The 26,954-nt window shown below is 42.8% G+C and overlaps 1 protein-coding gene across 12 annotated transcripts in view; it reads right to left on the reverse strand.

Annotated features, from left to right (window-relative positions):
- The window catches only part of UNC13B (unc-13 homolog B), a 267,137-nt gene that overhangs the window by 25,312 nt on the left and 214,871 nt on the right, over positions 1-26,954 (reverse strand). For all 12 annotated transcript variants that reach the window (XM_053569596.1, XM_053569590.1, XM_053569542.1 and 9 more), the window contains 13 exons: positions 25,659-25,705; positions 23,230-23,308; positions 21,031-21,105; positions 20,047-20,266; positions 17,139-17,366; positions 15,913-16,054; positions 11,852-12,021; positions 11,325-11,440; positions 10,523-10,686; positions 9,759-9,909; positions 7,980-8,048; positions 6,465-6,554; positions 5,838-5,966 (listed from right to left, as the gene is read on the reverse strand). In XM_053569596.1, the coding sequence (XP_053425571.1) occupies positions 5,838-5,966; positions 6,465-6,554; positions 7,980-8,048; positions 9,759-9,909; positions 10,523-10,686; positions 11,325-11,440; positions 11,852-12,021; positions 15,913-16,054; positions 17,139-17,366; positions 20,047-20,266; positions 21,031-21,105; positions 23,230-23,308; positions 25,659-25,705 (1,680 nt within the window). The remainder of the gene's footprint in view (positions 1-5,837; positions 5,967-6,464; positions 6,555-7,979; positions 8,049-9,758; positions 9,910-10,522; positions 10,687-11,324; positions 11,441-11,851; positions 12,022-15,912; positions 16,055-17,138; positions 17,367-20,046; positions 20,267-21,030; positions 21,106-23,229; positions 23,309-25,658; positions 25,706-26,954) is intronic.

The following is a 26,954-nucleotide window of genomic DNA, read 5'->3' on the forward strand; positions in this document are numbered from 1 at the left end:
CCGTCTGGCTCAGCGGCTCAGACTGGGGCCCTAGACAACAGCCAAAGTTCTCCGCACTCCAGCTCAGGCTCTCCCCAAGGCAGATCAAGTGAGTGCCAAGTCCAAAGACACCAATACAGTTCACAGGTAAGGCCTTTCCGGTTTGCAGTCTCACTGCTACTGAACTTACAGTTGCGGGCGGGTTTAGACCGATTGAACACACGCGACCACTTGCCGTTTTTCCACTGTTTTATTCCTCCTCTTGGGGTCCAGAAGTCTCTCGCTGACTCCCTGTATCCTCACAGGGGTGATGATAGGCAGATCCCATGAGCCAGAGATGCCTGGAGTCCTATCTCCCCAGACTCACGGTGCGCAGATGCAAGGAAGCTGTTACTTGGCTGTCATCTTGCTCCTGATTCCTCTCCAGGATATTCTCAGACCTATCCTCCATAATGAACAGCACAATCCTCCACCACCAAGGTAAACTCACTTAGAAACGTTTGATCAAATTCCAACTTCCGCAGTAGCAAAAGGATTAAAAATGTCCATTGGATTTTCAAAAAACTCGATACCCAAAATACTATCTGGCTTATCAATATTCTCAATAATGGCTTAAATTGCCCTCTAAAGAGGCACAGGTTGGCTGACTGGATACAAAAACTCAGACCAGACATCTGTGCATTCCAGAATCTCACCTTACCTTAAAAGATAAACATAGACTCAGGATGAAGGGATGGTCATCTATAATTCAGGCAAAAGGAAATAAAAAAAAAGCAGGTGTTGCAATTCTATTTGCAGATACAATAGGCTTTAAACCAATAAAAGTGAGGAAAGATAAGGATGGTCACTTCATATTTGTTAGGGCAACACTCAACATGATGAGATTTCAATTATTAACATTTATGCACCCAACCAGAACGCGCATCAATTTATAAGAGAGACTCTGACATGAGCAACTTGATTTCCTCCAGCTCCATGAAATTGTTGGAGATTTTAACACTCCTTTGGCAGTGTTGGATAGATTCTCCAATAAGAAGCTATTAAGGAAAGAAATTTTAGACTTAAACTTAACCATTCAACATTTGCATCTAACAGACATCTACAGAACATTTCATCCTAACAAAACTGAATACACATTCTTCTCATCAGCCCATGGATCATCCTTCAGAATTGATCACATTTTAGGTCACAAGTCTAACCTCAGCAAATTTAAAAGAACAGAAATCATTCCTTGTATTTTCTTGGACCATCATGGAATAAAAGTTGAACTCAGTAACAACATGAATCTGCATATGCATACAAAAACATAGAAACTAAATAACCTCATGCTGAATGATAGGTGGGTCATAGATGAGATTAAGAAGGAAATTACCAAATTTCTGGAACAAAATGATAATGAAGACACGAACTATCAGAACCTCTGGGATACCACAAAGGCAGTCCTGACAGGGAAATTTATAGCACTGCAAGCCTTCCTCAAGAGAAGGAAAAGAGAGGAAGTCAACAACTTAATGGGACATCACAAGCAACTGGAAAAGGAAGAACATTCCAACCCTAAACCCAGCAGAAGAAAAGAAATAACTAAAATTAGAGCAGAACTAAATGAAATTGAAAACAGATCAACCAATCAAAGAGTTGGTTTTTTGAAAAGGTTAATAAAATAGATAAACCTTTGTCTAACCTAACCAGAAGTAGAAGAGTAGAAGATTAATTTCATCAATCATAAATGATAAAGGCCAAATAACAACAGACTCCTCATAAATTCAACAAATCCTTAATGAATATTATATAAAACTCTAGTCTCAGAAGTATGAAAATCTTTTTTTTTTTTTTTTTTTGCAGTTTTTGGCCAGGGCTGGGTTTGAACCCACCACTTCTGGCATATGGGGCCAGCGCCCTACTCCTTTGAGCCACAAGCACCGCCCAGAAGTATGAAAATCTGAGGGAAATAGATTAATACTTGGAAACATGCCACCGTTCTAGACTTAGCCAGAAAGAAGTGGAAATGTTGAACAAGCCTATAACAAGTTCTGAAATGGCATCAACTATAAGAAATCTCCCAAAAAGAAAAGCCCAGGACCAGATGGCTTCACATTAGAATTCTACCAAACCTTTAAAGAGGAACTAGTACCTATATTACTTAACAACTTCCAAAACATAGAAAAGAAGGAATACTTCCCAATACATTCTATGAAGCAAATATTACTCTGATACTTAAACCAGGAAAAGACCCAACAAGAAAAGAAAATTATAGATCAATATCTCTAATGAATATTGATGCAAAAATATTCAATAAGATCCTAGCAAACAGAATCCATCAACACATCAAACAAATTATACATCATGACCAGGTGGGTTTCATCCCAGGGTCCCAAGGATGGTTCAATATACATAAATCCATAAATATAATACATCACATAAACAAATTAAAAAACAAAGACCATATGATTCTCTCAATTGATGCAGAAAAAACTTTTGATGATATCCAGCATCCCTTCATGATCAGAACACTTAAGAAAATCAGTATAGAAGGGACATTTCTTAAACTGATAGAGGCCATCTACAGCAAACCCACAGCCAATATCGTATTGAATGGAGTTAAATTGAAATCATTTCCACTCAGATCAGGAACCAGGCAAGGATGCCCACTGTCTCCACTGCTTTTTAACATTGTAATGGAAGTCCTAGCCACCACAATCAGGCAAAAGAAGGCAATCAAGGAGATCCAAATAGGACCAGAGGAGATCAAATTGTCACTCTTCACAGATGATATGATTATATATCTGGAAAACCCCAGGGAATCAACTACAAAACTCCTGGAAGTGATCAAGGAATACAGCAACATCTCAGGATACAAAATTAACACTCAAAAATCTGTAGCCTTTATATATACCAACAATAGTCATGGGGAAAAAATAATCAAAGACTCTATTCCCTTTACAATAGTGCCAAAGAAGATGAAATATCTGGGAGTGTATCTAACTAAGGACGTGAAAGATCTCTATAAAGAGAACTATGAAACTCTGAGAAAAGAAATAGCTGATTAACAAATGGAAAACTATATCATGCTCATGGCTGGGAAGAATCAACGTTGTTAAAATGTCTATACTACCTAAAGCAATCTACAGATTTAATGCCATCCCTATTAAAGCACCTCTGTCATACTTTAAAGACCTGGAAAAATTAGTACTTCACTTTATATGGAAACAGAAAAAAATCTCAAATATCCAAGACATTACTCAGAAATAAAAACAAATTGGGAGGAATCACGCTTCTAGACTTCAGACTATACTATAAATCAATAGTGATCAAAACAGTGTGGTACTGGCACAAAAATAGAGAGATAGATACATGGAACAGAATTGAAGACCAAGAGATGAACCCAGACATTTATCGTCATTTGATTTTTGAAAAGCCTATTAAAAACATAAATTGGGGGAAAGATCCCCTATTCCATATATGGTGCTGGGTGAATTTGCTGGCGACATGTAGAAGACTAAAACTGGACCCACACCTTTCTCCTCTAACAAAAATTGATTCTCACTGGTTAAAGGACTTAAACTTAAGGTATGAAACTATAAAAATTCTTAGAGAGAGTGCAGAGAGTGCTTGAAAAAATTGGCCTGGGAGAATACTTTATGAGGAGGACACCCTGGGCAACTGAAGCAACATCAAAAATACATTACTGTGATCTGATCAAATTAAAAAGCTTCTGCACTGCCAAGAACATACTAAGTAAAGCGAATAAACAGCCCTCTGAATAGGAGAGCATTTTTGCAAGTTGCATTTCCGACAAAGGTCAAATAACCAGAATCCATAGAGAACTCAAACTTATTACTAAGAAAAAAACAAGTGATCCCATTTCATTGTGGGCAAGAGACATAAACAGAAGCTTCTCTGAAAAAGACAGATGCATGGTCTACAGACACATGAAAAAATGCTCATCATCTTTAATCATCAGAGAAATGCAAACCAAAACTACTCTGAGATACCATCTAACTCCAGTAAGAGTAGCCCACATCACAAAATCCCAAAACTACAGATGTTGGTGTGGATGTGGAAAAAAGGGAACACTTCTGCATTGCTGGTGGGAATGCAAGCTAGTACGTTCCTTTTGGAAGCAAGTTTGGAGAACACTCAGGGATCTAGATGTAGATCTGCCATTTGATCCTGCAATTCCTCTTCCAGGTGTATATCCAAAGGACCAAAAATCATTTGGCAATAAAGATATTTGCACCAGATTTTTCATTGCAGCTCAATTCATAATCGCCAAGTCATGGAAGAAGGCCAAGTGCCCATCGACCCATGAATGGATTAATAAATTGTGGTATATGTATACCATGGAATACTATGCAGCATTAAAAAAAAATGGAGACTTTACCTCTTTTATGTTTACATGGCTGGAGCTAGAAAATATTACTCTTAGTAAAGTATCTCAGGAATGGAAAAAAATATCCAATGTACTCAGTACTACTGTGAAACCAATTTATAATCACTCACACTTGCATATGAAAAATGAAACACAACTATAGCCTAGGATGAAGGAGGGAAGGGGAGGGAGAGGGTAACAGGAGGGATAAGGGAAAAGAGGAGGGTGGGTTGATAGAGGGAGGGTTAGTAGGGGACCACACCTATGGAGCATATTGCAAGTGCAAGTTGGATCTATCAGGTGTAGAACACAAATGTCTTAATGCTGTAATTGGGTAAATGAGGTGAAGGCTATGTTGATTAGTAGGATGTAAGCACTCCAATTTATACAAATAATCAACACATTGAATCCCATAATGGCATAAATGAAAAAAAATAATAATAGCAAAAAACCAAAAAACAAAACGAAAAGTACATTTGGGAATGAGAAGAGGCAGCATGAACAAGATCTTAGTCTTTACTAAGGTGATCCTAGGAAGCGTTACAAATTGGATATATTCACCAAAAGATTAATGTCCCAAGAGATTTAAGTTGCCCAAATCGTCCTCTCATTTAAGGTCTATCTCAAATTCCCCTAATTTATGTAGCTCTTCCCAATATCTGATCAAGAATGACTCCCTTCTCCTTGGAATGCTTTCAATCTTATCCCTTTTCCAAGGCTCTTCTAACAGACTGTTTTGGTTGGAGTAATATATATGCTCACGAGACTGCAAACTTGCTGAAAAAGCACTGCAGTGGCCTAAAACATTCAACATGTATTTGTTGGACTGAAGGGAATCTACTCTGCAAATTTATGGTCAGCAAGATATTACTAATACAAGAACTGAAATGGAGGGCAGAGGGGGAATGATACTATTGTAAGGATTTAGAAAAACGTAGTAAGTCACCAAGTACTGGGTTAGGATGCCAGGCTAAAACAGGTGAAGTAGCTCAGCTTCACAGAAAGATACAGTCAGCCTTGATGAATAGAACTCAGAAAAACCAATCAGAGGGAAAAGTTAAACTTCCACGAGCCAAGTAGCTCAGAGACACAGCTACAGATCTCAGAGGAAGGCATCCCAGAACTTACAGGAGTCTATATGGCTCAGAATAAAATTAACCATAGGGAAGAAAAAAAGTCTCTGGAGTGGACTGAGAATTTACCGACTCAACCCACAAACTGCATGAATTCAAGTTCACTTCCTTCACCACCAAGTGAAACTTCTCATTGCCTTTTCCGTTCAACTCAGGTATGCCTTATCTTGTCCAAGGGTCCCTTTCATCTTCACATGTCTCATATGGTTGAGATGGTCCATACTCTAAAACTCACTCACCAGCAAGAATTGTAAGTACCCTGTCCTGAGTTCCTTTCCACCATGACCACAGCAAAGGAAAGCTGAGGCTCCAAAGAGCTAGTGACAGCTGGCCCCACATGATCCCAAACTTCTTACCAGCTGGTATTGGCAGCTATATAAGTCATGGCAGTTATTGAAGATATACTCATAGGTAGAGTTCAAACAGGCCTTCACACAATCCTTCACCACCTGGCTGGCTCTTGGAGGGCTTTGCAGTTCTTGTACCTGCCAGTTAAGAGAAGAAATATAGACTCAGGGTCCTGCTCACCTGAGTGGGATATCCTCTTAGCACTCCCCCAGACCTACTCCAGATTCCTTGATCTCTCTATAGTGCCTAGACCAGTGGTTCTCAACCTGTAGGTCATGACCCCTTTGGGAGTCTCAGATATTTACATTACAATTCATAACAGTAGCAAAATTATAGTTATGAATTAGCAACGAAAATAATTTTATGGTTGGGGGTCATCACAACATGAGGAACTGTATTAAGGGTTGCGGCATTAGGAAGGTTAAGAACCACTATCCTAGACCTTGTCCTGGTGGTAAAATTGCCAAATTAACTGATGGGGAGAACTTGCAGCCTATCCTTGTTGATCCATGGTCTATGTCCCAAATCAGAAGTAACCCATGGATATCTAAGCTTAGAGATGATAGATCCTATAACCTCAGACTCTGCAAAATGATTCCAGCCCAGCACTTTTCCCAACCCATTCCACCCCTTACCTTCATTCTGAAGAAAGTAATGCTGGTCAGCAAGTCTACTGTGGATTTTAAGTCCTGAAGTCGCTCAGGACTCCCAACAGGGAAATTATTCTGTTGCAAATCAGGGAAGTGTAAGAAAGGAACAGAGGAATAAGAAAACTTTCCCTGCCAAAAGTGATAAAATCAAAAGCTTCCCTGCTACCCACTAGGATTGTCTCTAATTGAGCTGCGTAAACAAAACAAATAAAAACCTGTAATATTACAGTCTTCTTCTCTTTTTTCTACTGATGCAGAAAGCCCCTGGCCAAAAGCAGGGTTAACAGCCCCAGCCTAGAGAGCAACACGTCCTACCCCTAACGCTACTTCACATACAATGTGTAAGCATCTGTACAAATGAACACAGACACATATGCACACATTTATGCATACACCCACACCTTTCTTGAATGATGATTCTTAAATAGTGAGCTCTTCAAAAGTTACAGTCTAACTGTATATCCTGGAATATAAGTGGAGTCACACTAAGGACCAAAGTGAGTTCCAGGACCTGGAGGGTCCACACAGCAAAGCCCAGCAGATAGCAGAGCTCCGAGTAGAAAGGCATTTGGAGTGAGTTCCTTAGGAATTGCCCCACATCCTTACTTCATTCCCTTTGCCATGAGTTTTAGGAGGAAGCTGCCACAGAGAGCTGGACAGAGATGCTGAGCCACTCTTCACTTTAATAATCAGTTTCTTAAACCTTCAAATGGCTACTTATATGCCAAAGATAAGATAGACAGTCAACTCTCCATTATTTGTGCAAATGGAGGGCACTCAAAGTACAGATAATTAAAAGTTCATTTGTTTTTGACTTTGAGGTTGTTTTTATACTTACTTTTCAATGTGCGTATATTCCTGTTCTGGAAATTCACAACACTTTAAAGCAAGTAATGAAGCCATCCTAAGATCTAACTTAGGAGGAACTAAGAAACTGCCCATTTCCTTATCCTGCCCCACCCCAGGTATCCACCCTCCTATTACAACTATTTTCTCTCTCCATACTAGGAATGGACATGACCTCTGATCCAAATTATTTGCCCAAGCCAAGCTACTCTCTGCCCCTCCAGCCAGATTCTCACACCTCCCCTGGAAAATGATGAAAGGATAGAAAAATTCAAAAAAGAAATGTAGTTAAATATTTTATATTTTTGTTGTTGTAAAGTTTATTCACTAAAGTATTTAATTTTTAAAAGGGTATTTTTGGAAGAGATTATCCTCAGGAAACTTCCTAATGAGAATAACATCAGACTTTACTAGAGTGGTAAGAGTAGGGCTGGAAAGCCATCTGTCTAGAAAAAGAAGCTATAGCTGCTGCTATTTATATACTCTATGGTACTTGGAGTTAGGAGAACCACAAGGGTCAGTGGCACTGGTCATTCAGGTGGATGTGAGGATACAGACAGATTTCCCCTGCCTTCAAACTATAGTCAAGACTGGCCTATAGTCTCCATAGACTGAGCTTGACATCTTTCATACCACAGTCATGTCTTCACTCACCCTGTATGTAGATAGGTCAATCCTCAGTGAGTTGTGGAGCTGGTCCAGCAGTTTTACAAATCTCTCTTTCTGAGGGTAAGAAACACATAATGGGAAAGAAAGAGAGAACCTGTGTCTGAGTTCCCTAAAACACAGCAGAAAGAGAACCACCTCTGGGTGAGTAGAAAGGGTAAGGGAGAGACATTAGGTTGGAGACACATCTTGTCCCACCCCTACCCATAGGAAGAACAATAAACAATGTAAGGGAAAAATGGAACAGGTCGTCCCTGTTCCATCACACAGAGTGAGCTCTGTCTCACTCTAGGGAATCTTCTCACACTGACAAGAGAAAAGCCAAATCCTTGGAGAAGAAATAGCTTTCTATACAAGAATCAACAGGATATGACCAGTGCTTCTTCATCTCTTTGGAACTATAATTCGTCTTATATAAAAAGAAGCTCCAAATATATTCTCCAACTTGTTCCTGAGTATGAGATCTCCTAACTTATGTTGGGGTAGCTGGATAAGTTAGGAGACCTAGCAGTGATGATGGGAGGGAAAAAAACTGATGCATTTAAAAGATGATCAGGAAGACATGAGCAGGGTCCCTCTTTAAACCACATTCCACATAATTTCCTTTAGCATATTTTTTTAAATGTTAAAATAGATGATTTTCATCGCAAAGGTAAAATTAAATGTGGAATCATGTGCCTGTAGGGTGTTGGTATAGCACTCTTAGAACTTATATATTGATTACCTCGTTAGATAGCAATTAAGTCAATATATAACAAGATGAGACAGAATGGAACAGATATTTGACTGATTTAATCAATTATGTTAATTTATCTGCAGAAAGGCTGGCAATAACAAAAGTGATTAGTACCAAAAAGTAAGACTCAGAGAGACTCAGTGGACAGGGGTAATATTGGTAATTCTGCCCCTAAAATGGTAATCCTTGTGGTGGGTCAGAAATATGTATTTCATCCAGTTTATGGTGAATTTATGTCCAGTGATATTCTGAGTAATGACTCAACTTCTTAGTACCTTAACACCCAGAAAGGCACACACTGGGTAGGGAAAAGGGAAAACAGTCCAGACACTAGAAAAAGGGATAGGGTCAGGTACACACTGGCATCCTCACTTAGACATCAGTCTTTTTTTTTTTCTTTGTTTGTTTTGAGAAAGAGTCTCTCTTTGTCAACCTCAGAGTGCCATGGCATCATACTCAAACATGGAAACCTCAAACTCTTGGGCTCAAAAGATTCTCTTGCCTTAGCCTCCCAAGTAGCTGGGACTACAGGCGCCAGCCACAATGCCCGGCTATTTTTAGAGACAAGGTCTCGCTCTAGCTCAGGGTGGTCTCGAACCTATGAGCTTAGGCAATCCACCCACCTCCCAGAGTGCTAGAGTTATAGGTAGGAGCCACCATGCCTGGCTAGACATTAGTCTTAAATGAACTTAAGTTGCATGAATTTGTCAGAAAGAGTCTGAAAAGATTAAGAAAGGCCTATCTGTGGACCTGCAAGACTGAAGAATGTGGTAATTTAACCATGTTGTTGGCCCAGAAAGGTTTCACCTGAGCCCAGGTAGCACCCTCCCTAAACCACAGTGGTGTTATTCTACCTCCTCTTGCTCATATGTTGTCTGAGGAGAGTCTGTTAGTAGTCTATATACCCATCAGGAAACAAAGTTCATTTATCAAGGTGGCAACTAACTAAATTTTATGCCCATCAATCAACTCTAGAAAAATAAAACTTTATTGATAAAAAATGGGTACATATGTGTTTCAACAACACTCACCCCAAAGTTGGAGGCTGCAAAGCGATCAGATGCAGAGACATTGGTAGAGGCCGTTGTGTGGGCATAGTAGGCATTGATGTTGGCCAGTAAGGTGCTCATCACTGCTGGCACACCAGGACACATGTACTTGGATGACAAACAGGCAAAGTGCCTAAAAAACATAGCACCCTCAGCCTCAGAGATACTGCAAGGATTGCACCAAAGACAAATAGGACCTCAGTAAAAGTTTGTGGAATAAATGAAGCACGGCCAGGGCAATCGCTGCTCCTTGCTTGCCCAGGGTTGCTTCCTATGCACAGCTATAGGGGTCAGGCTAACCAGCTTCTCATAGAAGTCAGGAATTCCTGTTAGAGAAGTCTTGGTTGACTCTGTACATGGCTGCTTTCCCTAGGGTTTAGTGTCTTCTCTGACTTCTAGGCCAGTCTAGGCTAGCTCGTCTGTTACAAACATGTACATGAGCACATATGCCCCATCTGCTCAGGCCTGTAGTGGCTGGGCAGGATTGTCCTTGCATCCCCTCCCATGACCTTTTCTCTCCTATCTCTGAACTCTGGAATACATTCTCCATGAGCTACTGACAAAAAAACTCCCTTTCTACATACTCTCTTTGCTGTGGGGTAAAGACACATCCCCCCAACTCAGAGAGGAAAGTAAGGAACCACTGCATGCTATCCCACTAATGACCTGTCTCCCATGTGAGTGTGCCCTCAATTACCCACCCCAAGGATTAGTAGCTACTTCCCAGAGCCCTGGGGGAGCCTCACGTCATGGCCTGATATATAGACTCGATGCCATAGCGCATGGCAAATTCATCCACAATTTCTTGGGCTGTCTCATCAAAGTACACTTTCCACGCATCATCTCCTCGAGCCTCAGGAATCTGGACTCCTCCACTGCCCTGAATGTCTGTGAGGTAATGGAAAAGGTTCTGTAGGAGACGGAGCAGAAAGAAAACGGTTAAATACATATAAAAAAATAAAAACAAAACCTGGTGGTAAAGCCCTAGAGAATATGAATAGGGGTTTCTATAGCAATTCAGTCCTTTAGTCATTGCTCAGTTTTTCCTGTGGCCCCAGTAGGCTGTTCTCACATTAGTGGAGAAGAACCATGTCTGGGTTCAGTCACTCAGGCTGTCTGGGTAGCACAGTGAGCTAAGGATAAAATTAAAAACAGGTCCCAGTCTGGGTGGGGTTGCTCACACCTGTAATCCTAGCACTCTAGGAGGCTGAGATGGGTGGATTGCCTGAGCTCACAGATTTGAGACCAGCCTGAGCAAGAGCGAGACCCATCTCTAAAAATAGCCGGGTGTTGTGGCAGGTGCCTGTAGTCCCAGCTACTTGGGAGTCTGAGGCAAGTGAATCACTTGAGCCCAAGAGTTTGAGGTTTCTGTGAGCTATGATGCTATGACACTCTATGAGGGTGATAAAGTGAGACTCTGTCTCAAAATAAATAAATAAAAATAAAAACAGGCCCCAGACCTTTAACCACCTAGCACAATCCCACTTATAGCCAAAGGCCCCTCCCAGCACAGCTTTTCTGCCCCCCACCTACAAAGGGCTGGCTCACCTCATGAAGACACGTATACTGCACATGATACGGCGCTACCTTCTCCTCCCCCTTGATCTCCACACTGATTTGTAGTCGGATCGCTCCTGAGACAGCTGACTTGTCTGTCCTCTTCTCTAGGAAGGAAAGAAGACTGGAGATTGATGCTAATGCAATGTGATAACACAGGCAGCCCCATCCTGGCTCAACCCAGGCACTGACCCAGGGCTTCACCCAAAAGGGTGAACTCACTTCAGTAACAATGTACTCCACAAAGAACACTGAAGTGGCAGGGTGGGAGAACAGGAGTGGCCAGGGGCCAAAGCCATTAAAGATTAGAGAGCCTTCTGACCATGAAGAGCATTCAGCCAGAGTGAGTCCCAGCCACCACCACTCCTCTGCCCTCCACCCCTACCCAGTCTTTGCCAGTAAGTCAGATTCTGTGTACAGGTATGCTCTGGAGACTGAGTGATAGTTTTGGGAATGGAAATATTCTCAGGGCCCCCTTCATGTTCCTCTTTTCCAGAAACCTTCTCCAGTTTCCTTACCTAAGTTGTACCAGACATCCATCTCGCCACTTAGTGTCCGAACCTCAATGATGGTTTGGCCAAGAAAATCATCTGACTCTCGCTTCAGCCGCTGTTTTACTCTTGACTTGATGTCATCATCCTCATCCCACACACGTACCTTAATGCGGTCAGAGGAGTTGTGGCACTCACTGTGAGAGAATTAGGTGGGCTTTGTTAGGGACAGACCCAGGAGCACCTACTCTTATTACTTCCAATTCCCTCCCCAAAGCTCCATCAACTTCACTTGAGGCCTGGAAGAGTAAGAAAAGAAGTCAGAGGACAGAGGCACAAAAGTTCCAAGCCAGCCAGGCTACTTCTGCAAATGGCTCTTCATTCCTAAGCTTAGGAGGCTCTATGTACCATTATCCAGTTCTTATTGCCCTGGAACAAAGGGAAGTGGGGAGGAGTAATTACGGTTGATTCTGACTTGCTCTGCAGCTAGCTGTATCAGCAACACCAGCAGAAAAACAGCAGGAGATGCTATGGAGCCTCAGGAAACAACTGCTCGCTCCCTCTTCAGAATCCAAGATAGGAAGTCAGTAAAGATGCTTTCTGTGTTCATGGTAGTCCATCTGGTCATACCTGCTTAGTTTTCTATCTAACCGACATCTGCCTAACTATGTGCTTGGTGAACTTCTATTGTCCTTTAATACCCCATTGAATTGTCATCTCCTCTATGGGATGTACTTCAGGGAAGGGAGTTTGCCCAGGTCCCCCCTCATGTTCTCTTCCCCAGCAGTTGCCTTCTGGGTCCTGTTGCCTTACCCAAATGTTATACTCAACATAATTTTCTCTATGTTCTTAGAATACCTTTCCATGTTCTATTAAAATAACTACTGCACTACTAAAAAATGATGGACAACTCAACAGCAAACTTCTTAAAGTCAAGGATTACCTTACTCATTTTTAGGTACACAATATCATGTATTGTGTCTTGTAGAGAATAGGCACTTAATAAGTTGTTTACTAAAAGTGTATGATAGCACAGTGGTTCACACCAGTAATCCTAGCCCTTTAGGAGGTAGAGGAGGATCACTCAAGGATCACTTGAGGTCAAGAGTTTGAGACCAACCTGAGCAATATTGTGAGATCCTGTCCCTACAAAAAATAGAAAAATTAGCTGGGCATGATGGCACATGCTTTCAGTCCCAGCCATTCAGGAGACTGAGGAAGGAGGATCATTTGAGCCTAAGAGTTTGAGGTTGCAGTGAACTGTTATGAAGCCACTGAACTCTAGCCCAGACAACAGAGTAAGACCATATCTCAACAAAAATTAAATAAATACATAAATAAATAAATAAGCAGTCAATGTTGTGTGTGGAAACTTGAAAAAAATGGGCAAAAATTCTCAAAAAACTGAAAGTAGCTGTGCCATTCAATTGGGCAATCTCACCACTGAGGATCTACCCAATGGAAGTCATGGGAGGCTCACACCTATAATCTTAAAACCATGGGAGGCCGAGGAAGGAGGACTGCTTGAGATCAGGAGTTCAAGACTAGCCTGAGTAAGAGTGAGACCCTGTCTTTACAAAAAGTAGAAAAAATTAGCTGGATGTGGTAGGTGCCTATAGTCCCAGCTACTTGGGAGGCTAAGGCAAGAGAATTGCTTAAGCCCAGTAGTTTGAAACTGCAGTGAGCTACGATTGTACCACTGTACCCCAGCCATGTGCATCCATGCATTTATCATAGCAAAGTTCATAATTGCAACGATAGGGAACCAACCAACTGATGAGTGGATAAAGAAAATGTCATATCTATATATATTACATCATGGAATACTACTCAACCATCAAAAAGAATGAACCAATGCAGCACCTTGGATGGACCTGGAGGCCTTTATTCAAAGTGAAATAACCCAAGAGCAAAAAGCCAAATACTGCACGTTCTCACTTCTATGTGGGAGCTAAGCAATTCATACAGAGTGATTTAATGGACACTGGAGAATTAGAAGGAAGAGAGTGGAAGGATGCAGAATGAAAAATTGCTTAATTAGGTACAATGTGCACTATCCAGGTGATGGGTATATTAAAAGCCTACACTTTTCTGCTATCCAATTCATCCATGTAACAAAACCTACTTGTATCCCCTAAATCTATTTAAAATTTTAAAAAATGGGGGAAAACCTGGGGCCCTTGGGCCACATGTGGCCTTTTGGAACCTTAAGTGCAGACTTTTGACTGAATCCATATTTTACAGAACAATTTTTTTTTTGAGACAGAGTCCCACCCTATGCCCCTGAGCAGAGTGCAGTGGGCATGGTAGCTCACTGCAACCTCAGACTCCAGCTGAGGGTACCCCGCTGCCTCAGCCTCTGGAAGCCGCTGGGATTACAGGCACTCGCCCGGCTGGATTTTTCCATTTTTTTCATGAATCAGGATCTCACTGTCACTCAGGCTGAGTCTTGAACTCCTGAGCTCAAGCAATTCTCCCTCCTCAGCCTCTCACAATGCTGGGATTACAGGCATGAGCCACCGCACCCGGACAGAACAATTTTTTTTAATAAATGGATTTGTTCTGTCAAGTTTGGATCTGATTGAGGAGCCATGCTTAGGGATCTAGAGGGCCTCATGTGGCCTTGAGGTGGCAGCTTCCCCACCCCTAACTGGTCCTCAACATAGCCAGACTGTTTTATTGATTCAGATCCGAAGTTCCCCTCCCCCTGGGGAAGGGGTGACAGCACATCTGGATTCTCCTGATAGTAGTCCAAGTCCTAACTAGAGTTTGACATTTTAACAACTATCCCTTAGTGTTATTAAGAAGCAGTTTGTAAAAAAGTAATATAATGGAAATAAGAGTGGAGGTAGAAGATGAGGCAGGAAGAAAATCTTCCTTTAAGGGAAGAGGAAACTTCTCCAGACCCCAGTTATTATAGAACAAGGACATTCTTTTCTCACTCCTTTAAAAGTCTAACCCTTCCTATCAGGACCAGAAGTATAACAAGGTGTTCAGGCCCTGGCTCTGTCACTAAGCAGTAGTCAAATCTTTCTAGTACTAGAAAAATAGGATGGGGGTGCCCTGGGGCCTCTTTACTACCCCTAACTATGACAGGGCTTAGGTAAAGTAACTCTGATACAATAGTCCATGAGAAGAAAACCAAAGAAAGAATTGTTGGCTGCCCAAGTAAAAAGCATGTGAAAAAATGGGTATTCTCTACTGTCCTTACCCAATCTTAGGGCTCAAGCCCAGAACAGCAGGATTTAATGCTGCTTTTTTTTTTTTTTTCCATGACTAGCCTGGAGGTTTTTATTTATTTATTTTTTGAGATAGAGTCTCACTGTATTGCCCTCAGTAGAGTTCTGTGGTGTCACAGCTCACAGCAACCTCCAACGCTTGGGCTTAAGCGATTCTCTTGCCTCAGCCTCCCGAGTAGCCGGGACTACAGGTGCCCGCTACAACACCCGGCTATTTTTGTTGCAGTTTGGCCAGGGCCGGGTTTGAACCCGCCACCCTCAGTATATGGGGCCGGCACCTTACCAACTGAGCCACAGGTGCCGCCCGATTTAATGCTGCTTTTAAAACATACACAGCCCCCGCCCCCCAAAAAAGATGGAGACTTCACATCTTTTATGTTTACCTGGATGGAGCTGGAACATACTCCTGTTATCTCAAGAATGGAAAAAATGTATCCAATGTGCTTAATACTACTATGAAATCAAGATATAATCACTTACACATTCATACGAACAGTAAAACATAACTATAGACTAGAAAGTAGGAGGGAAGATGAGGGAGAGGGAAGGGGATGGGGGAGGCTGAGAGGAGGGAGGGCTTTTTGGGGGACCTCACCTAATGTGAATAATGCAATGGTACATTCAAAACTATTAATTAAAGAGTATAATTATCTTACAACAAATAAGTAAGCGAGGTGATGGATGTGTTAATCAGTTCAATGTAAGCATTTCACATTGTATATCAAATCAGTACACCATACCCCATAAATGCATCAATGTACACAGTTATGATTTAATAAAGAAAAAAAAAAGAAAAAAGAAAATAAAAACATACATAGCCCCAGGTAAGACAAGCCCTCTGTGACTTACAAATGAAACTTCTCCTCCCAAACAGGATTCAAGTTTCCAAAAATGGTCTTGGTGCGCTTCTTAGTTTTGCCGACTTGCACAGTTACATAAGGGTCACTGGATCCTGTTTTGTCCTTGGCTTGTAGACCCTGAGCACATACCACTGCAACCCAAGCACATGTAGAAGGCTTCAGAGTACACCTCACAGTAGGTAAGAAACTACTCTCTTTTTTTTTGTAGAGACAGAGTTTCACTTTATCGCCCTCGGTAGAGTGCCAGAGTGCCGTGACATCACACAGCTCACAGCAACCTCCAACTCCTGGGCTTAAGTGATTCTCTTGCCTCAGCCTTCCACGTAGCTGGAACTACAGGCACCCACCACAACACCCAGCTATTTTTTTGTTGCAGTTCGGCTGGGGTCGGGTTTGAACCCGCCACCCTCGGTATATGGGGCTGGCGCCTTACAGACTGAGCCATAGGCGCTGCCCAGAAACTAGTCTCCATTGTACTACTCAGGTGCTCTCCATCTTAGAGCAGCTTCTCTGTGCTCCCTGGTGAACCCTAATCTCATTCCTCTATATGCAGTAGAACCTCCATAGTTGACCACCTCCCTACATTGACCACATCCTTAAGCTGAACTAATTTTCACAGACCAGACATGCACTACATGTACTTATCAGTCCAGTAGGCCTAGTTCCTTAAGTTAACCACCTCCATATGTTGACCAGTTTGTCACAGTCCCCTGGGTAGTCAACATACAAAGGTCCTACTGTATATCCTTGGTCCTGGGCCAGCTTTTCCCTCAAAGCTTAGCCCAAGAATCCCACCTACCCACCTGACCCCTAACTGATCACTTACCCCTACATATTGCTCCTTACAACCTCTGATATGTGCACAATTCAGCCTTATTTACCCAGTTAGTAAATCACTGCTTAACTACTCTCTAGTCTCTAGCCCACCCCCTTCATCCCACTCCCAGCTCTTGTAAGATCAAACTGTTAACCAAGTCTACAGTGTCAAATTGTTACCACATCATGTATTATTCATACTGTTTGCAGGTGCCAGTCTTGCCTATCCCAGCACCAGGGTCTAGGTAAGGAAGAGTGATGAATAATGAGACCTCCCTTTTACCCTCATTTCTATTTTCCTTTTCCTCAATCCCTTACTCACTCTCACTCAGGAGGCTTCTTCCCCAAGATCCTCCCCATAGCCAGGCCTTCCCATCCCTCAAACTTTGGCTTGCTGACCAGTGATGGTAATCTTGGCCGACCATTTGGAGGTGCCATCCAGTACACTCTGCTTCACTGTTTTCATCTGCTGCACATGGGCAACTTTGTTCACTGTGAAGACATCCCGGATAACTTCAAAGATCTCTGGCTTATTTCGCTCTCGGATCTTCATGCGGTCCTTCATGGCCATGATAATGTTCTGGGTTCGATCTTCAGCACCATGTTTAGAGCTCTTTTCTGCAGCCCCTGAAGGATAGCCAGAGATAGAAAGTAGGACTAAACTACAAGTCACCTATGAGACCAAGGGTTGCACTCACCTTGGTTGAGACCAAGGAAAAGGGCCTGGGAGAGGCCATTGGTGGAGTGTGAGTAGCTTAGGGAGTTGGGATATCTGGGGAAAGTTAACACTGTTGGGCCTGCTGACTGTCCAGTAGGGTTTAAAATGCAATTCAAGGGCAGTAAAATCTTGATAATTGTTATGGGTGTTCATTATACTATTCTATTTAGACACACAAAATTTTTCATCAACTCTCTAACTCTAAAATCAAGATAAAACCAATAGATGTCTCACTTATGAGGGAAGAGTGGTGGGTGGGCATAGCAACAGCACCAATCTCATCCAACTGCCAAGCATAATACGAATCCCAGACTTTGTCACAATACATGGTTGGGTTCTACTCTATGGCTTTAGCCCCTTAAATTCAGAAAATAGTGTGGTATAGTGAGAAAAGTATGGACTTCGGTGTCAGACCGACTGCATTCAAATCCTGGCTCCACCACTCCTAGCTTAGTGAACTGATTTATTCTAAGAGGAGATAATGGTGCTTATTTCTCAGGATTGAAATGAACATTATTATTTTTTTGAGACAGAGTCTCAAGCAGTTGCCCTGGGTAGAGTGCCGTGGCATCACAGCTCACAGCAACCTCAAACTCTTGGGCTTAAGCGAGTCTCTTGCCTCAGCTTCCCAAGTAGCTGGGACTACAGGTGCCCACCACAACACCCAGCTATGTTTTTTTGTTGTTGCAGTTGTCATTGTTGATTTTAGCTGGCCTGGGCCAGGGTTGAACTCACCAGCCTCGGTGTATGTGGCCAGCACCCTACCCACCGAGCTACAGGTGCTGCCCTAAAATAAACATTATCTTCGATAACATATATAAAGCATCTAGCCCAGGGCCTAACAGATAGCAGGTAATCAATAAATAGTCACTATTATTGTTACAACCATCATCATTACTCTGACAGGGTCAAAGACCATCTTTACCAGCTGTAGTCCTAGCTAGCTCATCTCAGAGGCCAGTAGGCTTTCCCTGCTGCTGCAGGATCATGAGTAGGCTCCTCCAGTATATTTTGCCAATTAGGCTTCTCGCTTAAGCCCAAGAGTTTGAGGTTGCTGTGGGCTGTGACGCCATGGCACTCTACCCAGGGCAACAGCTTGAGACTCTTCTAGGGCCCAATCTGTACTTTACTGGCCCTATAGACTGGATCTTCTCTCCCTCCAGTCCCGAAAGGTTTAGGTCTTTACTCTAAAAACTCAGAGCAGAAAATAAAGGCTAATAAAGTGTTGGAAGCATGGTTTCTGTCCAAGGAGGGCCTGTAAGAAGGTCACTTCATTCCACTCTATGCTTCACAGAAGCCTTAGAAACCTTCACGGAAACCTTCTCTGAGAAGCTATTCTCAGAGAAATGGGAGAGTTGGTTGTATCCTACTCTTGCCATTTAGCATATTCTAGGCAAGGTGTTACTTCCTTGGGACCTCTGGAAGGCCCTCAAGAAGTCAGACACCCTGGCAACACTTTTTAGAACACTTCCAGCAAGCACCTGTGCAGCCAGCCTATCTGCTAATGATCAGCAATTAAAGCAAGGCCTCTGGCACCTATACTTGTCCATGATAGGTTTGGGCAAAGACATCACTGGCATTTGTCTTCAGATAGTCTTTTCAGAGCCTCATCACTTCTACTGACACTATCTTATTTGTCTCTTCATGTCTACTGTAGCCATGCCACTGGCAGCAATCTAGGGTTCTTCAAAGGAGAACATTTTAAGTGAGTAATTCCTCAAGGCCTCTCTCTGGACCCCTTCTATGACATATGGCTCCTTGAGATAATGAAATGCTTGTGAGTATAAAGGTAACCTTTCTTTCTCCTACCAAAATTCTTAAAGCTTTCATTGCTATGGCTTGGCGCAGGGTAATAACTGGGAGACCTGGATGGCAGGAGAATACTTTCACTGTTCTGCTCTGCTCCGCCTGGGGTCAGAGCAGAGGGCAAGCCCACAGGAGGGGAATGCTACCCTCTCCTCTGACAGGAACTTGCTACTTTTCCTGCCCCTGTTCTCCCCACTCCATCATGGCAGGGCAAGTCACATATTAAGCCAGGCCGTGGGGGTCGGCACTTTCTCCTCCTGGCCTCTGCCCAATCCATTGGAAATGCCTATTCCTGGAACTGTTGTCTAAAACCTGCATTAGTAAGGAATAAATGCTGCCTCCCTGGGTCCTTGAGTCTAGATCTCAGGAAGTTCCTGTGTGAGGCCCAGAACCTCACAGACCCCACCCTCTGTCATTATTTTCAGTCCCTAATTAAACCATGATCTTATCATATGGGCAATAAGGCCACTGTGATGATATGCTACTCAAGCTCAGCCTCTGGGATTTCCTGAATCCTGTAAGAGATTCTAGCTCCACCAAAGGCTACAGAGAGCTCAAACTATTTTTCCTAGCAGTGCTTAAGAGGGTAATATAAGATGGTATTTGGAATGGGAATGCCCCTTGATTTGGGACCTTACCTGCTCTGAAAAGGAAAAGGGCTTCAGAACTAGGTAAACTGTGGGAATGATGGTTCAGCCATCCCAGCTGTTTGCTGCAGGCTGTTTTACAGAGACCCTGACCTGCTTCCCTTGAGCCCCACCCCTAATCTCACAGGGCACTCACGCTGTAGGCAGTCGGCATTGAGCAGGTCCTGGCACTTCTCATGGCACTTGACTCCACACTCGCTGCAGCGCATGCCCTGCCGGGCGATGCCCCAGAGCAGGCCTTCACACTCATAGCAGTAGGTTGGTGTAGTGGCTGTCCAGACCTCAAAGTTGTGGGGTGTGGTGCACGAGATAGGGTAGATTAAAGCCTGCAGGGTTTTCTTATACACATGGGATTTCTGAAAGACACATACCTCATCACCCACCAGCAACTTTAGGATTCTGCTGTGAGATGCCAGAATCAAGATCCCGTTTTTTTCTTCTAACAATGGAGAAGACACTATCCTAGTCCAGCCCATATCCCAGCCAACCATAAATAAGCTCTCAATATAGTGTGCTCCTGATAATCCAGCACAGGTTGGATCTGATGCTGGGTCTGAGCCTTATTCCAGCATTCACACTTTTTAGGGAAACAGAAGGTAGTAGGCACACCATAAAACCCTGAGTTAAGTGGTCACACCCTTCAACATGAGGTGGGCTTACCCTCTTATTGGACTATTATGAAATGTGAAAAACTAAGACCTGGCCGGACGTAGTGACTCATGCCTATAATCCTAGCTAGCACTCTGGGAGGCCGAGGCAGGTGAAGGGCTTGAGCTCGGGAGTTTGAGACCCGCCTGAGAAAGAGCAAGACCTCGTCTCTAAAAACAGCCAGGAATTGTGGCGGGTGTCTATAGTCCCAGCTAATTGGGAAGCTGAGGTAAGAGGATCTCTTAAGCCCAAGAGTGTGAGGTTGCTGTGAGCTATGACCCCATGGCACTCTACTGAGGGCAACAAAGTAAGACTCTGGCTCAAAAAAAACCAACAAAAAAACCTGAGTCCTAATACCATCTATTTTATCAAAGATGTGCGCACAGCACTCCTGAATTCCAAGTAAGTATGGCTATAGAGATGATCACCAGTCCTGAAGCCAATGGGCTCCTGAAAGCCCTGGATCACTTACCAAGTCTTCATCCTTGAGAGAGGTACGTGTAGCCATTGCAGAAGTAATCCCTGCCTTCCGGGACTGGACCAGTGACTGTGAGAGAAGATCGTAGTTAGCAGCTTTGTCACCAAGGGCTGGCAAAATCCTGGGGAGAAGGCTTCAGGGACTAAAGACATTTGACTACAGCTCATTACAACACTTTCTCTCTACTTTTACTACCACTCATAGGGACTGCCCTATGCAACAGGTAACAAGTGTCCCAGGTTAAGATGCAAAATCCAATGTCCTCAGTGGACTTAGTTACAACAGCACTTCCCTCAAGATAGCTATCATCCAAAGAATTTCTCATTCTCTTAGTATTCTTAAGTGTCCTATGTGGTAGAAATTCCTTGTTTATAGGAAGGCAAAGAAAAATGAAAAGGTTAGAATTATAGTAGGAAACAGTTCATTAAGGGTAAGAGAGACACACAACTCACAGAGTCACAGTCAAGAACCATTACTAAGAACAATGATCCCATGCTAACCCTCTTATACTTTACTACTCCCTCCTATACCCATTTAATTTCTGGGTGGCTATAGAGGCCAGTAACTTAATAGAGTACTAAGAAGTAAAAGGGGCCGTGTAGCTGCAGTCAAATCAAGCAAGGCAGGGAGTTAAGTCTGAGAGCTAGGGCTGCTCTGCTAGCCAGGCTCTTGTGCAGAGGGGCCCACATAATTGCCAAGCCTAAGCTTTATGGGCACCTCTTAGAGAAGCACATGGTTTCCCTAAGGCAGAGGACATCGGGCAGACAGAAGTCATAATATTGGCCTAAGCAGGAGCAACAGCCAGGAAGGGCCCAAGTGATTGGGGAAATGGACTTTTAGAGAAGATGAAGAAAGGCTCTGAAGACACTCACCATAGCCTGTGCAGAGGAGAGCAGAGAAAGGAACAACATGACGTTAAAGCCTCTCAAGGGCATGAAAACATTCAGAGGCAACTAAGAGATTCTTCTACATAGTCTGAAGTAGGGCACATGTCATAACCCCCCTACCTCTATCCACTAAAAACTATTTTTAACCCAGACAGCTGACCAGGGCCCTGAACCCAGAGCTCCTGCTCTACTCTAAGGGATATTAAAGTAAAAAAAATAGGAAAGAGCAAAAGACAGAGGAGGGAAATCAAGAAATGAACTAGATACTTGCTGGTAGGCAAGTAGAGAGAGAGGATAAGGTAGAAAAAGAAGAAAGAAAAGATGGGAGACAATAAATGAATGAAAGAAAGTATTAAAGAAGAGATGACATCAGAATTTATCTTCAACCAGCTAAATGAAGAAGTGGTGGAAGAAGAGGTACACTGGAAAGAAGGGGACAGAGAAAGGAGAAGTTGCATAAATGGTAGGAAATACAGGAAGGAAAGATATAACAGAGAATGGCAGATACTTCCATTCAGCCAAATGAAGGAAAAACTAGTGGGGGGGGGGAGAGAACAGAGAATGGAGAAGAGGGAAGAGGAGTGGATAGAAAAAAACACAAAACAGACAAGGGAGGGGGAAAAAAGAAAATAGGAGCAGAAAATGGTAATTAAAATAAAAAACACAGTTCAAGTCCTACTAAACCCTTATACCTTACATCTGGCCTTAGAACTCTGAGACTTTGGGAGAGCTTTGGGACTTTGAATCCATTCTACCCCACTATACACAAGATTACAGAAAATTCCTTGAGCTGATCTTGCCTCAGAAGATATGACCCAGAATAGCAACTTCTACTCATTCTGGACGTCCTGAGACCAGCTTTAACTGCTAAGCCTGTTCCAATTCAATTCCACAGATTTCTATCATCGACAGACTAGACTCTCTGGAAAGCCTAGGTCTTGGGAGGAGACTTTCACTTGACCTTCAACAAGGGATCAAATTCCAGTCACGTTTATTCCACACTAAGCTCAATGTTCTAAGTCAAAGTCAGAGGCAGTTTCACTCTAGGTCATCAAAGAAGGCTGTAGAGGTATCTACAGGAGCTGTGATACCTAGTGAAAAACCTGAGCCCAGCTTTGAGGACTTAAGTCACAAATGTTCCATGTAAGAGCGTGAGCTAACAAAGAACTCAGGGCTGACTCTAACTAGGGAGTGAGATAGAACAAAGTTCCATTGAAACTATCACTATTATCCCAGGGAGGCTTTAAATGGATCCCTTCCAATCCTGACAGCTACCACCTAACCCTGCACAGGAGTCTTTACTCACCAGATCACTGACAAGTGGCAGCGGCTTCTTTCTGCGTAGATCTGGCATGCTGTCAATACCATAGAGTCCTCCGGCTGGCCTAAGGAAAAAAGAAAATATGTTAGGAACTTCAGTCTTGCCTTGAGTTATCGGCAGGTCCAGTGTTCCATTCTCCTTGCTTCCTCTCTCCCCACAGGAAGATGAACTGACCTCTACTATGTGCCTTTGAGAGGGGCGAGGAAGACAGAAGTGAGAGAAATAAAGCCATGGGATGGTATACCATGGCATCCACCCTCAGAGTAACCCCTCAGTGTCTCCTATGGTTTTAGCCAAGGACTGGGAGCTCTTTTATTCCACAGTAACAGTTAAGGCACCTCTGTTTATTTCAAGTGCTTGTACTTAAAAGGTAGGAATTGGTGGATAAGAGGGCTCCTCCCCACCTTCAAGCCAGAGATACTGTCCTCCAGATAAGTCTTGCTTGGCCTATGCCAGAACAAGCCCATAGCAGTGGCTCTACAGGAAGAGCCCACTGCCTCAGTGAGGCATGTAAAAGGAGACCATCTCCAAAAGTAAAAGTCACCAGTTCTATCTACTTAAGTCTCCAGATAAAAAAAGTGTCTCCAGGGAGAGAGAAGCCCTCATAATCAAGTGGAGATGGGGCGATGGAATGAGAGACTTCTAAAAGACTGTTTAGGGGAAGAAAACCCCCACACCATTTAGGAAGGAAACAGCAAAGGGGCTCTGAGAGTCCAGCCAAGACCTAGGGAACAACAGAGGCCAGAAAAAATATATTGCTAGAGCAACTGGAGCTTTCTAAAACCTTTATACCTTTTCTACACTGAATTAATTTTTGTTCTTTGCCTATTCTTCCATGAAAAAATGAAATAACAAAAGATGTCCCCCCTAAAACATCTGTCTTACATTGGGATACTTGGATTTTAGCTCAATTTCTTCTACTAAGTCATGATACGTCCTCTGCCAAAATTCCATCCTCTCTTTGGGCCTTGGTGTCACTTCTATAAAATGAGGTAGAAGGGCTGCAAAATTTCTCTTGCCTTAATGAAAATGACTCACATACTTGGTTTTAATGAGAGCAATGAAGTGAGGTAGTTGGGTTGTATACCATAGATCATCTAAAAAGAGAACGGTCCCAGGAGAAGTAGCAAGTTCTTCCAGCTATATAGGCAAAGAACAGAGTCACCAATTGGGTCAAGGCCAGGAGCTGGAACAGGCCCCTCAATATCCTGATTTCTAATAAACTAGCTCCTTGAGCATAGGGAGTGGGGTTTATTTTTAATGAGATAACCAGGTATAGGGAAGTTTTTATGACAGCTCCGATGGATCAAGCTGAAATAAAGGAAGGAAGAGGAAGACTACAGGGAATTCTTTAGAAAAACCTCTGCATAGCTCCATTTAAAAATAGTCTGTATATGTTCCATTGGCATGTATGTATCTCACAATCATTAGAAGAAAAAACTAAAGCTCACTGAAGAAGCAATTTGTGCCACAAGTTTTTAACAAATTCTAAAAACTACAATATGTACCACGTAAGCCAAGAAGTTTTTTTGTAACATAAAATGATCTTTTGATAAAAGCAGGGGTAACTCATTCATATGATTGACTTTTGATTAAAAGAAGACAAATCACAAGGAAATATAAAATGTAAAAATGCAGTAGTTGATCTATCTGATCTTTCTTCATCCCTGGCCGGAGTGAGAGAAGGCAAGTACTGAAAATTTTGATAGCAGAAGCCTTTGTAGGGAAAGGGAGAAGGAAGGCCCAAAAAACTAACAGGCAATGTTTGGGCAATGGGATGTTGAGAGGCACTTACACGCTTTTCTCTCTTAAGAACAGTTAATTACAAGCAGCAGTTGAACAGCTTAAAATGACTCTCTGATGCAATCAGATGGGTCTAAAACTCACATACAGAGGAACACACAGAGCTCAGAACGGATGCTACTATGTCTTGACTAGAGTGGAATGGAATAAGTAAGCGACTCAACAACAGCTAAAGAAGAACTGAGCCCCCCTAAAAAAAAAAGAAAAAAAAAAAGAACTGAGCCCAAGGAGTAATCTAATCAGCTATGCCACTGACAAGGGAATGGAAAGAAAATGTTTCCAAATGTAGATTTTTTTCAAATTTTCTCATTCTTCTACCTAAAGAATATATCACCACTACGACAATGAATCAGAAATTACAGAGGCAAGGGTAACCATCAGGCTTCAGGAGAACTACTCTACAAAGCTCCTTCTTCTGCCTTTGAGGAATCAGTCAACAGAGTTTGCTGCTCTGCCCCAGAGAAACAACCAACCTACAGTGAAACCTCCCCCTTCCCCAGAATCAACCTTATGAAGCTGTCTCTCCTGCTTCCCACAGGAAGAGCTTAAATTGTGAAGAGAGAGTACATAAAATCTCCAAATCCCCAGAAACTTTGTAGGGAATCACTTACCCTTCAGGGAGCCACTGAGGCAGCGAGGGGTCACCATCATGTGGAATCTTTTAAAAAGAGACAGAAAAAAAGTTAGACATGGGTAAGACGGGAGACTGTCCGTAGGCTGGGCAGTGAGCAGTAGAGTAGGAAGCATAGAACAATGTAGGTGACATAGCCAGCCTGATGTCTAAGCCAATGCCCTGGTCAGCCAGGGCAACAAGCAGGCTGCCGAAATGAACAGTACTTATGTCCCCAGTGAATGGAAAGGATATAAGGCCAAGCTCACTGATATCCTGGGGGTAAGGTCCACTGAGATAGAAAACTTCATATCCCGTTATATGAGCCATTGGTATAGATAGCAGTGAGCCAAGCCCAGGAGAAGGACCAACTTAGGCTTTTAGATCTCACTAAAGCTAAAGGACAGTTTCACATAAGGTCCAGTCTTTTTTCCAGCTACATCCCTAAACTCCCTTGGCTATCCCAGAGTCAGATCTGATCTTTCTGGATTCCCATCTCCCTGACCCTCCAACTCACTGACACTGGGTACACATGTATGAGTACACTGATACTGAGTCTACTCTCTCCATTTGATAAATATCTATATAATGAGAGAACCCAAGGCAGATTAGACACTTAGATTATCATTCTGGCAAATTTTATAGGCCTAGAATGAGAAGTTAAAAATGGAGATACCAAATAATTCAAAGAAAGAACAGTTCAAAAAAATCACTTTTTTAAACAAAAACCAAACCAAACCCAACCAAACCAACCAACAAAAAGCAAATTCTTCAAGCAGCGTGCAAAGAGAGTTCTAAAGCTGGCAAGACTCTCCAAAGATCCCTATTACATGCTTTTCAGGCACAAGAAATCTAATGCTAACAGGGTGGGGGCTTCCTGCCCCTCCTTGTCCCCCTCCATCCCCAACAACTTCTCTGCCTCCTAACTCTTCTGAGCAAATGAGCTTCAGAGGGGAGACAGAAGAAAGTTGTTTAGCTTCAAACCAGAAATGTTTTGGATGTGCTATAAAGGTAGGAGAAGTTATGGACAACATGAAGTAAGACAAAGTAAAATAGGAAGAGATGGGATAGGGCTAATGAATGATGGAAATGTAAGAATAACTCTCAATCTGCAGTAGGTGTAGATGAACTTTGGATTGAAGACCCTTCTCAGGTTGTGTGTGTTTTAAATAAGCCTATCTGCCTACTGCCCACAGCCTTCATTCTACCTCATCTGCCTCCTACCAAGTTCTGTGGAGGGCCAGGCCCCAAAGCCAGGCAGCCAGAAGTGGGTGAGGCAAAAGACAATGTGAACAGT

Source organism: Nycticebus coucang, chromosome 2 (genome assembly GCF_027406575.1).
Source record: "Nycticebus coucang isolate mNycCou1 chromosome 2, mNycCou1.pri, whole genome shotgun sequence".
Lineage (NCBI taxonomy): Eukaryota > Metazoa > Chordata > Mammalia > Primates > Lorisidae > Nycticebus > Nycticebus coucang.